At 50.2% G+C, this 14,449-nt stretch overlaps 1 protein-coding gene across 2 annotated transcripts in view; it reads right to left on the reverse strand.

The window, feature by feature from the left end:
- Positions 1-203: 203 nt before the first annotated feature.
- ASB1 (ankyrin repeat and SOCS box containing 1) overlaps positions 204-14,449 on the reverse strand; it is a 22,785-nt gene continuing 8,539 nt past the window's right edge. For both annotated transcript variants that reach the window (XM_040450479.1, XM_040450480.1), the window contains exons 4-5: positions 7,229-7,614; positions 204-5,962 (exon numbers count right to left, since the gene is read on the reverse strand). In XM_040450479.1, coding sequence (XP_040306413.1) covers positions 5,835-5,962; positions 7,229-7,614 — 514 coding nt within the window. In that variant the 3' untranslated portion in view covers positions 204-5,834. The remainder of the gene's footprint in view (positions 5,963-7,228; positions 7,615-14,449) is intronic.

Genomic DNA, 14,449 nt, shown 5'->3' on the forward strand with positions numbered 1-14,449 from the left:
TCACAGATAAAAAATGGACAGTGAAGGAAAACTAGCAATTCTGCCACACAGATTGAGCTGGTTTTGAGACAGAGACAAGCCACCTTTCCAGTAGAGCAGGAGGGTTGTGTGGGGGGGGGGGGGGGTGGGGGCGGGGGGGGGGGGGGGGGGGTCGGGGTGAAGAATGAAGAAAATATCTGAAATCACACACACAGAGAACGTGCTAGAGCATCACTGAGATATGAGATATGTCTTTATTTAGTTCATCCATTCCTGGGTTCATCCCTCCCGCTGTCAAAATAAGTCACGTACAACATGGGCCCAGAGACCATGGTTTTTCCCACAGTTCTCCAGCACCTCCCCCCTGCAGAGCACTGTAGGGATGTCACCTTACTTGAAAGCCATGGGTTTCAAACACTTTAGGGGCACGGTCTCTTCAAACTGGAAACCCCACTAAGTAAAACAGGTTCCATCCAGCAGTATAAGCCTGTGCCACATTCTGGGAGCCTCCCTACAACACAGCAAGATCCTTCAGGGCAGCTCCCAAAAGTCCCTCCTTCCATATTGTTAGAAACTTTCCAGAGAGAAACTTTCCCGAAATGTGTATTCAAAGATTTCACAAGACCCATTTCTACCCATTGAGATAAACAGTCCCCCAAATTAAGGCATGGGCAGGGTGAATTAAAGGGTAATAAAGCATTTATTAAAGTTACAACAACGTATCGAAGACGTTCATCACACTTAGAGAAACTCGTCACCAGGCACGAGGGCAGGCACAGTCACGGTCCCCGCTGCTGCGGGGGACACTCATTCATCACCAAAGCGGAAGGGAGAAGCAGGCCACGGTGAACACACCCTGCAGCACACCTCCAGGGACACTGGCCCCCTGTGTGTCACACTCTTGTGCCCAACACCCACAAGCACCGGGAGTCGTGCAAATGGAGCCGAGCAGGGACGCTGCTGTGGTGTCGTACGTACGGGAAAGCTGTGTGCACACCCACCATACTCCAAATGCATTTGTGCACATCTGGAAGCAAAACAACTTAAAAAAAAAAAGATCCCCACGTATTCCAGACACTGAGCAATTACGTGTTAAGGCAACAGAAGTCACCCCTTCTCCCTGCCTCACTCCTCCAGCTGATTGTCTGCCCAGAACTTCTAGTATATGTCGTGTACGTCACTACCCTCCACTTCAAAATCCGCACGTCCCTCCGTGGACACGATCCCACAAACCATTAATGAGTGCACATCAGTTACTCTACTCCACACCAAGGGGGTCAGGCTGGGGGTGGAGGGGAGGATGAATGAGTAAGCCAGAGACAGAGGTCACACGGCCAAATGAGGCACTTCCAGCGAGCAGACACAAGCTGGAAGGGAATCCAGACCCCTCAGGACTGGTCGCTGAGTGCCCGGCAGGCACAAGACCCACCACACTAGCGTCGTCACCAACATTCAGCGGTGCCACAGGCCCCCAGGGCCTGAGGTAAGGGCAGTCGTCGCTGAGAAGGCCTGAGAAGGCCACGCGAAACTTCCCGGGGGTGCTTCTCACAGACCCAGGCAAAGGCCAGAGGCCTATCACCACAGGGAGCTTCCGTCACTGCCAGGACGTAAGCACGCCCTTCCTAACGCCGCACGTGGTGATCCTGAGATCAGCGGGCAGCAGAAATGCTGTGATGCCCTCTCGTCAACAATGTATAGGCTGTTTGAAGAGTCCGAGAGGACTTCTCATCACCATGTAAACACACACCATAGCTAGACCGCGGTTCCCTGACTTTGAGACCTAAGAGACTGGCAAACTTAGAAAGAAATTCTGGGGCTTAACAAAGAGCAGCCAATATATTATAACCAAGAGCATTTTAAAAAATAAAAATATTGCCCTCTATTATCTCCTTGATTACATAAAAGTACATTTTATCACCCAAATTAGGAAGGTCATTATCTCAGGATAAAATATGATCCTTTAGGTCGAATAAACTTGACTTTGTACCTTATTTAACACATGTCCTTATCCTTGTGACCTGCCCAGAACCCCCTGTGCCAAGGCCTACGCTGTGGGCTCCCATGACCTTTGTTGCCCCATGGGACACAAAGGACAAGCCCGATCCCCAAGGTCACAGACTCTTCAGCACCATCATCACCTCTAACGCATATCCGCTGAGAAGAAGGACAACAGTCACAGGGACCGCTCATGCACAAAGTGCCGTCACACGCTCTCCCACGCGTCCTCACGAAGTCCCGTGGGGAGGCACAGTCAACCGGCTGCCAGTGTGAGAGCACAGCCTCCACGTCACCTGGGACCTGCCCGGGCCACACGGCAGGGAGCGGAAAAGCACAAAGCGCGTCTCTCTCAGGCCGATCTCCCTTTGCTCAGGCCCACGCTCGCGGCACGGCACGTTCCTCTCCTCCTTCTGCCCCAACCTGTATTTACAGAACCAATTCGTGGGAGAGGGAAAAAAGAAAATAGGACGGCACTTAAGCCTGAAAACGGAAACACAGTCAACGTGAGGAAACTGCTAGCTGTCCTCTCTTTTCAAAATCACCTGACAGGTGCGTGTTGACGGAACCTTAGCAAAGATCAAAACAGAACATCAAAAGCCAAGCATCGCTGCCTTAATCCCTTTCCGTGAGCAAGGCAGGGCATAAATAAATAAATACATAAATAACGTAAATAACATGAAAAGGCACGGCTGGGCGTGACATCGATGGCTTTGGGAAATGTACTCAAAATCCCCACCCAGGATGCCAGAGCTGAATTCTCAGATATCGACGCTGCCCCGGACCCTAATCCCTGCCCATCTGTCCACAGCAGCCAAGGCCCCTTGTGTGGGGACAGTAAGGACACTCCTGACACCAGGCTGGCGGGACACCAGCAACTTCCCATTGGTTCGCTGTGCCCCTCCCTGGGGACGACTCTGGGCCCAGCCAGGCAGCAGCCTCAGCACCACATTTCCTTGCTACCCGGACTCGGGTGCCCCGTGCCTCAGAAACGCGATTTTATGAAGTGTTCTGACAGTTACTCTCTCTTCTCCAGGATCCTATCCTCGCCAACAAAAGGAAAGGAGGCTTTAGTACAGTGTCACTCAAAACAGGTAGGAATGAGCTTAAGCAACTATCCCTGTTTTCAGATCTGTGTTTGGCAGCAGAAGTTTCAAACTAGAGGCTGAACCTCAAAGTTGCTAGGATTCCAAAAACAATCAGCAGAGTCTGGCTGATCAGACCTGTCCTCCTCAAAGGAAAAGCTGAGGCCCCAGTCCCCTGCAGACTGCCCTGGGGCACAGCGACATTCTAGGGGCAGAGTGGGAGACCCCCCCGCCCCCCCCCCCGACTCACGCTACCTCCCTGGCCAGGTCTGGGTGAGGCCCAACTATGAGGATCAACTCAGTCCATTCCTTTTAGAAAGACCCTGGGAAAATGGTTCCACCCCCCAGAAACCAGCCCTGCACCTGCTCCACTGGGCAACGGACGCTGACACCACTCTGTGCTGGGCCCCTGGCTCCGTGCAGCCTGAAGGTTGCGCCTACAGGCGCGAGACCCCTGCACCGGCCGCATGCCCGGGTGCTGCTTTCCAGAAGGTCCGAGAACAGAGCTACCCTCCTACCCTGGGCAGGGCTGGAGAGGCCCTGCCCCTCACAGGCCTCCGCAGAAAGCACCCAGCGGGGCAGACTCCGTGCGTGCCCCGAGTCCGGACGCAACTCACCCAGAGAACCTGGGCCGCAAGGGGACCCAGAGCCGGAAGAGCTGAGAAGTAAGGTGAACTACCACCTACTCCGGACTCCTCTCTCAGGCCTACCAAGGTGACCAGCCACGGCTTTCACACCTCCAGTGACACGCTGCCCCTACCAGCATCCAGTGCACCCACGGGGCGCTCAAGCTCCCCTGTGCCCAGGCAGAGCCCTACCTCCCCGAGGTCCTGGCACAGCCCGTGGGCCAGCTCCCACCCCGAGTGCACAAGGAGCACCCCCAGCCCTTCTCAGCGGAAACCCTGGCAGCGCTCGGCCGCAGCTCTAATGGCGCTGGTCCCCAGCTACCCACACCCGCAGCTCCCGACTGCGCCATGACCGACCCCGGCTCGGCACGCGCCAGCCATCCAGGGTCCCAGGTCTTGGGTGGCGGCACACAAGCCCAATCTCGGGCTCGGACAGCCATCCCACACTGACACCACGCACGGCCAGAGCTTGTGACAGGATCACTTCAGCCGCATAAAGCCTCCAGTGACTTCGTCTCCCCTCTGAACCATCCAGCGACTCCTCTGCCCTCAGACCTCACACAGGCACCCACAGGTCACAGCACAGCTTTCCGGTGGAGCCGTCCACCGCACACAAGGCGGGGCTTAGAATTCTCTCCCCGAGCCGCGTACGACAATGACCGACACCGCCTGTCTGCTGGGCTACGACATACAACGCTGTTAGTCATTAAATAAACCTGCATCATTCATCAGTGCCATTGTTACAAACAAGGTATCTCTTCTTACAGAATATCTACACGCAGATTTGCAATCTGCCCATTTCTAAAGCCTTCTAAAGGTTAGAGTCGCCATGATTCCACACAACGGTCCTCAGAGGCTTCAAAGTGCCACATGTGGTTTCTCCAGAAGCAGCATCTCCTGGAGGGCTCTGCAAGGGCAGCCGGCGGCCCGCCCCGCCCCACCCCTGTGGACACAGCCGAGCCGCACAGCCCAGGCGTGAGTGAGCCCTGCCCACAACCGCAGCCTTGGGGATGGTGACCCGGCTCATGTCACCTCCCGGCACCCCAGCAGGCCGGCGGAGGCCCTCTGACCTCACCGCTATCCCCGTCCTCGGGTTCTAGGAGCAATGACCAAGACGTTCGGTCCCCAACGGTGAAGACCAATCAACCAAACGCCGCATGTTTTGTCCTCTGGACACCAAGCAACGGAGACTGTGGAACCACCCGGAGGACGACCGAGTCTCCCCGGCCCAGGGCGCGCGAGGACTGGGAGGCAGCGCCGCGGGGCCTCCCTTCTGTCGGAACTGGCAGTGAATGCTGTTGGAGCGGTCCTTGGTCCGAGTGTAGGCGTCAGTTTACTGGCTACTTCTTCGGTGTGCGCCTCCCAAGATCAATCCCCGTCGGGAAGCCCCTCAAAGAGAAGCGCGAGACCCAGTGGCGCAGTGCCGGGCACGGTGGGTATCAGGACGGGGGCAGCGCTGCGGAAGGTGCCTCTTTAGATGGTGAGCAAACGCGGCACTGAGACAACACAGCCGATCCGTGAGGCCGGGGACCCTCGTGCAGTGAGGACAATTAACGGAGGACACCGCCACCACGAGAAGACAACGCTCCAGTGGCAAGGAAGGGCCGGTGTAGACAGGTGCCACAGGCCACCCCGGGGGCAGGGAAAACAACCCAGCACGTCCATGAACTGCGTTCCAGAGCTCTACTTTTCCACCAAACTCTCCTTGCCTTTAGGCATTCGAAGGCTTGAATCAAACAACTGAATGGAGAAGTACAAACATCAACGGAGTACAGTTCTGGCAAGTGCTAGCAGTCCTCCCTGCCGGAGCTAGCTACCCGCAGGCCTCCAACCTCAGCCCGAGCTTGCACACGCGGCACGGCCCATTTCGTTAATACGCGACTGTGAGAATCCAAAACAGAGATACCGAGGAAGAGCGAAATTAGGTTTTGTATGAACTTTTCAGCCGACAACGACCCAAGGACTGTCCAGTGCCCCCAGCACCCGAGATGGAGTTACAAGCCGTGGGAACAAGGCCGTTTCTGCTTTACCAACAGCCAAATGGGACTTGGTCGGAGGACAGGGGGTGGTTGGTTCACAGGGGCAGGACCGGGTGTCCGCTTTCACCAGTCACCTTCCTCTTCGCGCAGTCGACCGCTGCATCTGAGCTCTACTCGTAGAGCAGAAACTTTTTTACGGGGTCCGGCAGAGGCAGCGAGGGAATCAGATGGAGTCGGTATTTGCCAAGAGCTCTTCTCACAGCCACCCGGCACAGGTTCAGCAAGGTCCTGGGGACACCTGGAACGCCATGGAAGAGAGGGACAGAGAGGGAGGGAGGTGAATTCCTCTCCTAAGCCTGAAGACGGAAGGCTGGCTGCGACTGACAGAACGCACTGACGCTCCCTGCCAACTGCCCAGCTTCACAGGGGACAGGGCAGTCCCTGGCGAGGAAGGTCTTGTCACCTGCTCCTCCCCCGCCTGCCCAAGGGGTGAGAGCTTCGCTCCCCGGGGCACCTGCTCACCGTGACGGCCCCTCCTTGACCGTGTTTCGTTTCCTAGAGAGAAACAAGGGCCGACTACAGAAGGCCCCGCCAGGTGTCAGCAACTGACCTACACGCGCGCAGTCAGCCTCCGCTCTCAGTCAAGTCCAGAAACTCCAAGGGGGGCCAGGACAGACAGGCCAAGCAGTATGTGAGGCGTGCGGGCCCACAATGTTGCTCTGGGACAGGAGAGCCCAGCCACGGCTCTGCCCCGTGGAGCAGGCAGGACGCAGGAGGCTCCACTCCCCCGGGGTGGCTCCCGCTGACCACCGACCAACTCTTCCGGGGAAGCCCCGGCAGGAGCGGGTTCTAATGACAGCCTTCGGAAACCCCAACCACAAAAACACAACAAACTAAAGTTCTATGAGAGGTAAGGGTGGGGGCAAAGGTATTCAACCCAGATGCCCTCGAGACCCAGGAGAGAATGAGGCCGGGTGCGGGCAGGTCGCAGAGGGCATGCAGCAGCCTGCAGAGGCGCACAAGGTCAATTTCTGAGTCCCAGAGACGGACTCTGGCAACAAGACCAAGCCCCGGATCAACTGCAAACAGCCTATCGATTTGTTAATTCGTTAGCAAAACCGTTCTTCCGAAATAAGCGCACGATGGGCTTCATCCTAACAAAAATCAGAGGTACCACACAATCAAAACAACATATTTGTGTGGAACCGAAGAAGGGGGTGAGGACCCCTGAAGGGGGCAGGGCCGGCAGTCTGGTGTCAGGCCAACATTTAAAAACCGTGTGTCAGAGAGAGAACTGGGGGGCCACAGAGCAGAGCAAAGGGGTAAAGAGCACATAATTTCAGGCACTCTGAGAACACGCACTTCCACGGATGTCTTTGTATCGACTCCTGGTGTCTAGGAATTTGAAAAGAAAAGACCCATCTGGAAGTACTCTCGAAAATTCCTAGCCGCAACTGAAGATTCTGACTAAGTGCTCAGTTGGAGGCTTTTTTCATCCCTGCCACTCGACTCCTTCAACTGACCCCAACAGCCTGCGAGTCAGAACGGAAGTCAGGCCACTTACTTCTGGCCTCTTTAAAGACCTGCAGTGCCTCGGGGTCTACCTTCCTTCTGCCTCTCGACTCTGGGCCCAAGGAGTCCCACGTCACCAGGCTCAGGTTGGCTCCAAACTCCACGAGCAGGCTCACGAAGGCGGCCTCGCAGCCGTGGCGCAGGACGGCATCCATGACGCAGCCGGGGGAGCCCCTGTAGAAGCCCTGCGTGTTGACGGGGCCATTGCAGTTGAAGTCGGGGTTCGCCCCCGCCTGGAGAAGCAGCTTGAAGCACTGGAGGTTGTGGTAGGCTGCGCTGATGTACAAGGGGCAGACCACCAGGGAGGTGAGGCGCCGCGAGAAAGGGGGCCGGATGTCAGGAGTCAGGTGGTGGTTGACATCAACGTCAGCCCCGTACCTGCAGGGGAGGCACAGGGACAGTCAGACCCAAGTCGGCAGCTTCCCACGGCACCCTCGGGAGACAGCCTGACCTCCGTGAGCAGCGGGGGGCCGCACAGGAGACTCCACAGATCACAAGGGTCTCGTGACTTCCAGCAAAGGTAAGACAGCGGTTAAGAACTTGGAATCCACTCACGCAAGAAATTTACAAGGGAGCTCTCTAAACCCTCTGAAGAGCCAACAATCCCACAGCTATTTCAGCTACTTCAAAGCAAAGGGAAAAAAAGGAAAAACTCCAAAGTCGTCTGATGAAATTGGCCAAACAATCCCAAAACCCGACAAAGGCCCCACCACAAAGACAAACTACCAACCGATTTCAATTGTGAATATCAATTTAACAACCTTCAATAAAATGTGAGCAAAGAGAATCCAAAAGTATATTAAAAAGGCGACGTACCATGACCTCATGAGGATTATTCCAAGAATGCAAGGACAGTTCCAGTATTAGAAATTCCATTAACACAGTCCATCATACTCACAGAACTAAGGGGGAAACCACGGTTATCTCTACAGGTGGGAAAAAAAACTTGAAGGCATGTGACAAAACTCAACACTAATGCAGGTTCGTAAATACTCAATAAAGTAAGAAGTGGTGGACATTTCCTTCTCCAGACAAGACCCAGATGTCGGAGTCTCACCTAATGGGGGGCAAACAGGGGCGGCTCTCCTCCTGGACCCACTCTCCTGCCTACCATCAGTCAGGCATTTCAAACAAAAGTGTTAGCGCAACCAGACAAGAGAAAGCAATCAGCCAATTAAGATGAGAAAGAAAAGGAAAAACCTTCCCTATTTTCAGAAGGTACGATTATGTCTGGAAAGTCCTGAATAATTAATAAAAATACAATAAGCAATGAGAGAATTTATTAAGTACGTTAATAAAGCTATAAAACCAACAGCCTTCATATATACAAACAAAAACAAGTTCAAAAACAAAACGGAAAAGACCTCGTTTATGACAGCAAAATTAAAGTGAGATATCTAAGCATAAACCCAACGGTACGTGTCTAAAGTGTGCATGAAGGAAGTTATAAAATACTACTGAAGGCATCACACAAGTAGCTCTCAGAAATGGAAAGACCCACCACCGTTGCCTTGGCGAGGAAGGGTCTACATTAAGAGGTCAATTTTCCCTAAGTTTATTACATAAATGAAAATCCCATTCGAGAACTAAATAAGTTCATTATAAATATAAACAAATAACAGTAACATCCCTGGAGTCATAGAAGTTGATTATAAAGGTCATTTGGAAGATCAAATAAGGAAAGATGTAAAAGCAAAGCTTTTTAACATGAAAATTAAAGAAAAACTTTTACGTAGCAAAAAAAAAACCCAGCATAAGCAAAGTAAAGCCGTATGTACAATATTAGGGGAATGTTGCAAAGGATTAATATCCTTAATATATAAAGAGCTAATAAACGGAAAAGATCAACTGCTCTATTGGAAATGAGCTAGAGAGGCTTAGCCATGTAAAAGGATGCTCAGCCTCGCTCATAACACAAATGCAAATTAAAACTACCTTTACACCTGAAATTAATACAACATTATGTCATCTATAGTTTAAAAAAAGAAAAACTAGGGATGCCCGGGTGGCACAGACAGTTAAGTATCCGACTCCTGATCTTGGCTCAGGTCATGATCTCACAGTTTGTGAGTTCAAGCCCCACGTCGGACTCTGTGCTGATGGTGTGGAACCTGCTTGAGATTCTGTCTCTCCTTCTCTCTGCCCCTCCCCAGCTTGTGCCCACTCTCTCTCAAAGTAAATAAAAGAAACTTTAAAAATTTTTTAAAAAAAGAAAACAAGAGAAACTACCCTGAGATACCACTTCTCACCTATCAGACGGGGATAAACCCAAAATTTTATTGACCAGGCTCTAAAGAAACAAGAAGTCTCGTTCACTTCTGGCAGCAATACAAAATGGAACCGTCCCTACAGCAGGAAATTTGGCAACAGCTGGCAAAGTTACGTATGCATTCACCCTCTGACCCATCCATCACACTCTTGGAGTCTATTCCCAAGATACATCTGCACAATTCTGAAAAGAGGCATGCACGCAATTCACTGAAACATCATCCATAACGGCTGAAGGCAGGAAACAACCCACAGGTCCCTCAACAGAAGACCGGCTGAACACACTGTGCTCCACCCGCATAAAGCCTCGCTGTACCACAATGAAAAGGCGTGAGGAGTGTCGCTAAAGACTGCTCTGGAATGACCTCCAGAATACGTTTCACAAGTGAGAAAGGCAGGACAGTCAAAGTGCGTAGTATGCTACTGTTTATCTGGGGGAAAGCGGTTGCAACATGTACGTGTATGACACTCCTAGACATATCCACACTAGGCTTACAACTTAACAAGGGGGAATAAACCATAAAAGTTTTTAAATGGTCATCTACAGGGGAGTCGAAGGAGACCAGCATAGAAGTTGCTAGACTTTTTAAATATACTTTGTTTTATAGATTTGACTTTGGAACCAGCTAAATCTATGTCGTGAAACAAATTAAATAGAGAGCAATCCCCAAAAATTAAAAGCAAAAGAAACCACTTTAACCCAACTGTGTAGCCACCTGGTGCCATCACATCCTGCCTGCAGGGTGGCTCCTCTTTGCAAAACAACCAGACGATCCAGACCACTCCCAGCATCAGATTCACCTAGAAGAACCCAAGACAGGAAGCACAGCTTGCCAGTAGGACAGCTTCATGCAACACCCCCCGCTCCCAGATGGGCATGCTCACGGCAGTCCCTGAGCTAACCCTATGGCTGTCCGCGAGCTCTTCTCTTCTGAGGCCCGGTGACAGCCCCGACGCGAGGAAATGCATCTCTCACGGGACGGGTGCGTGGGCGGCCAGACCCAGAAGCCTCAATCTTCAGCAGGGCCCATCTCTAAACCATTCTACAAAGGCAGAGTCTTCAGGGTCCCCACAAGGGACCTGCCCTGGTCACTGCGCTCAGGGAAGTCCAAATACACAACTTACTGTCAGGATTTGGAGTTCCCCCAGCCCAAGTGCAAACTACCAACCCAGGTCACTTTAAGCAGAGGCCACTGATTAAAGCACAAAGGGTGGCCTGGCTCAGGTTATCAGTGTCCTGGCAAAGTTTAGAGGACGTCTGCTAAAAAACACTGCCTGGCACAGGGTGTTAGAGCCCACGTGGGGTGAGGAGGCAGCAACATTAAGACATCGGTTATAGATGGAGGGACTGGCAAAATAAATAAATATGTTAAGGATAAGTGGAACCAGGCCTCTGTCAGAAAAGCCAATAATAAATCTGGAAAGGGAGAAAAGTAAGATGACCCCTGTGGTACCAGATTGGATTAGAAGTATTGGGGTGAACTCAACTGTCACTGTATTTAGAGACAGAAAAACAGACAGAAATGTGTATATGTATGGGGCACCTGGGTGGCTCAGTCGGTTAAGCTTCCAACTTCAGCTCAGGTCATGATCTCACGGTGAGTGTGAGCCCCGCATCGGGCTCTATGCTGACAGCTCAGAGCCTAGAGCCTGCTTTGGATTCTGTGGCTCCCTCTCTCTCTACCCCTCCTCTGCTCTGCTCAGTCTCTCTCTGTCTCTCAAAAATGAATAAATGTTAAAAATAAAAATAAAATAAAAATAAAATAAAATATAAAAAATAAAATAAAATAAAATAAAATAAAATAGAAAAGAAATGTGTAAGTAACCTTAGCTCTGTCCAGTCCAAGAGCCCGAAAAGAACAGCCCATAAGCAATAAACACTCCCAGTAACCAGATCTTGGCTTCTAAACACCATTCTCCACTAAAAAGAAGCCAGGACTCCTTGGAGAAATCTCTAATCCCAGAGCTAAGACAGGCACAGTACTAGATGAGCTTAGAATATATTGTTATAGGAGAAAGTAAGGAATTGTTCAAAGGATGTTGGGGGACAGGTCATAAGGACAAAGCTGGGTTCCAGTTTGACAGGGCTCCCTGTAGCCAAATTTAAGACAATCTGAGCATCAAAATAATAAAGTAAGGGATTATGACTCACTGGGAAACCACAGGTCTAAGACAAATAAATGAATACACTAAAAATTTGATAAGAAATAGGATAAACACGTGTTTCACGGTACCCCTCCACAAAATACTTACTAATTAAATAATTACAGAGGGGAAAAAGAATAGCTTTACAGTGGAGAAATGTGACAGACGCCACCTTAATCAAAAGATCCAAGCGAACTCCAGCGGTAACGGGACAAGTGCAATCGCGTGCAACCTGATAGGGTGTGATGAGAAGAGCCCAGCCTCACCCCTGTGAGATTCCCGCCCAGCACGCACTCCCCGGCTCCCAGCTGGGTCAGCACCTGCCTCTCTGAGCTTCCCCCACACAGCCCTGCAACGCCACACGGGCTCTATCAGCACGTGTCACTGAAAATAGGGAATCGTGGAAAGTAGTGACGACGGGCCAACGGGCAGGGTCTAGGGCACGGGAAACAGCATCGTTCTCCACGGTTGGCCAGCAGTTATGTTCTATCACCCGTCTCTTAAGCACTGTTCTGAGTGTCCGAAGGGACTCCTCCCTGAAACTGACACTTCTGCTCTCGGGCAGCACAGGACTAAGGAAGAGGAAGGAGGGGCACACAGGCCGATGTGCTCACAAGACCATCCGCTGCCCCACGGATGCCACGTAGCATCGTCAGACACCACAAACGCAGACATCGCCTGTCCTCTTGGACCACGGAAACATCCTAAAACACGTACCAAACCAAGCAGAGGCTGGTGTTTCGTTTCACACACTCGATCAATTAAGAAAAAGAGAGCTCGATTTTACAGGGTGATTTTTTTTTCCCTCCTTTTCTTAGGGATAGGTGTTCCAAACTGTTTGTAATTTTGGGCAATAGGACAATCTGGTATTAGCTGAGCTACGGGAGAGACAGCCCCTCATAAAAACATACTGGATAAGATCCAGTTCATTTTAATCCTGAATATTTTCCAAAATTCCCCTCCTGCATTTAATATTCTGGCAAGGCTCCACCGGGACAACTCAGTGAATCAGTATAACTTTTGCACATACAGAAACACCACTCCTTACCTTTAAAAAAAAAAAAAAAAAAAAACCATCAGCAACATATATCAAGGGAATTTAAAAGCAACAAAATGGAATTTACTTGCAGAGAAACAGCAAATTACAACGTGACAGCAAAGGGCCCTGCATATAAGGGACAATGACTCAAGGCAGGAGCTGACACTGTATGTAGATTGTATTACTTGTTCAGTAACTGAACCACCCCGTTCCTATTTTCCAAGTCAGTAAGTCAATTACCTGGTAATTCAGAGAAAACTTTTTACTATATGCTCTTGGTACCTCATTGTAAAAGGAACGTCCTAGGCTCCAGTGAGGGAAGGAGATGTCCACTAACAGTAACACTTTCTCAAACAGCGCATCTGTGTGTGGACTTCTGAAGGACGAGCCTGCCGCTAACCCAAAGCAGGTATGGATCATGAACTGACTGAGATGCCTTCAAGGATTTCTGGAACCAAGATGAAATTTCACTGACCGATCTTACTCACGAATATTTCCAAATTAATGACTAACATTCTCCAAGATGCAAAGACAGGAGACTGAGGTGGCTTAGATCATCAAGCTAAAAATCCTTAAAAAGAAGGCAAAAAGCATCACAGCTTTATCACTTTCTAGCAAAACAACCATATTACCCTCATTTGTCTCTCCAAAAGCCAATTCCGTGGTCACTTAAAAAATTTTTTTTTGGATGGAGTAAATATATTGTCGGTACCTGGTTCAAAACCCACATTCTGTGCCGGGCATGGGGGACGGCAGACCTCCTGCTCCTCAGAACCACCCCCACTGGGGCCTGGCACAATGGGACCCTTATAATCCTTTCCACACTGCAAACTGGCTACCTCAACTACACTCTGTCCAACCGCAGAACAAAATGCCTCCAGAGCAAGGCACGGAAAAAGGCACCTTGGTAGAAAGAAGTCACTGGAGGCAAAATATGAAAACGTAATCTTGTTCAGATTTTTTAAAAAGGTAACTATTAGTACAATGAAAATACGACCAAAAATAAATAAGTTAATTAAGCAAGTAAGTAAGTACAAGTAAATAAGTAAATAAGACCATAAACCATGTAAAGTAACAGAAAGTGGTGCGCCTGGGTGGCTCAGTCGGTTAAGCGTCCGACTTCAGCTCAGGTCGTGATCCTGTGGTTTGTGGGTTCGAGCCCCGCATCAGGCTCTGTGCTGACAGCTCAGAGCCTACAACCCGCTTCCGATTCTGTGTCTCCCTCTCTCTCTCCCCCTCCCCTGCTCACTTTCTCCGTTGTTCTCCCTCTCAAAAAGAAAATTTTAAATAAAATTTTAAAAATTTTAAGTAAAATAAAAGACAGAGAAAGCAAAGAAAATACAGATCATGGAACATGATACAAACTAAGGAACAGCTAAAAAACAAAAAGACAGACACAGACCTAACATCAACTATGGCAATCATGTTAACTCTATTAAAAAAACAAAGAATCCCATACATGCAAAGAAGAAAGGTGAGCACCCAAAGAACCACTTAAACCCAGAGTAAAACTAAATGGCAGAATGCTATATAAATGAGCCTTCAGTGAAACCTATAGTTACCTTTGGTTTCGATAATGTGCATACAACCCACAGGCAAGAACTTCTAGGGGCTCAATTAGCATCAAAACATAGGAAGCAAAAAATACTAGAAATAAAAGGGGACACTGCCAAATCACAACAGTGATTAAAGACCAACAGACTTCTCTAAACTTGTGGCAGATCCAATGGCTAAAAATGTAAAAAAAAAAAAAAAAAAAAA

Source organism: Herpailurus yagouaroundi, unplaced genomic scaffold (genome assembly GCF_014898765.1).
Source record: "Herpailurus yagouaroundi ecotype Mexico unplaced genomic scaffold, PumYag 202, whole genome shotgun sequence".
Classification (NCBI taxonomy): Eukaryota; Metazoa; Chordata; class Mammalia; order Carnivora; family Felidae; genus Herpailurus; species Herpailurus yagouaroundi.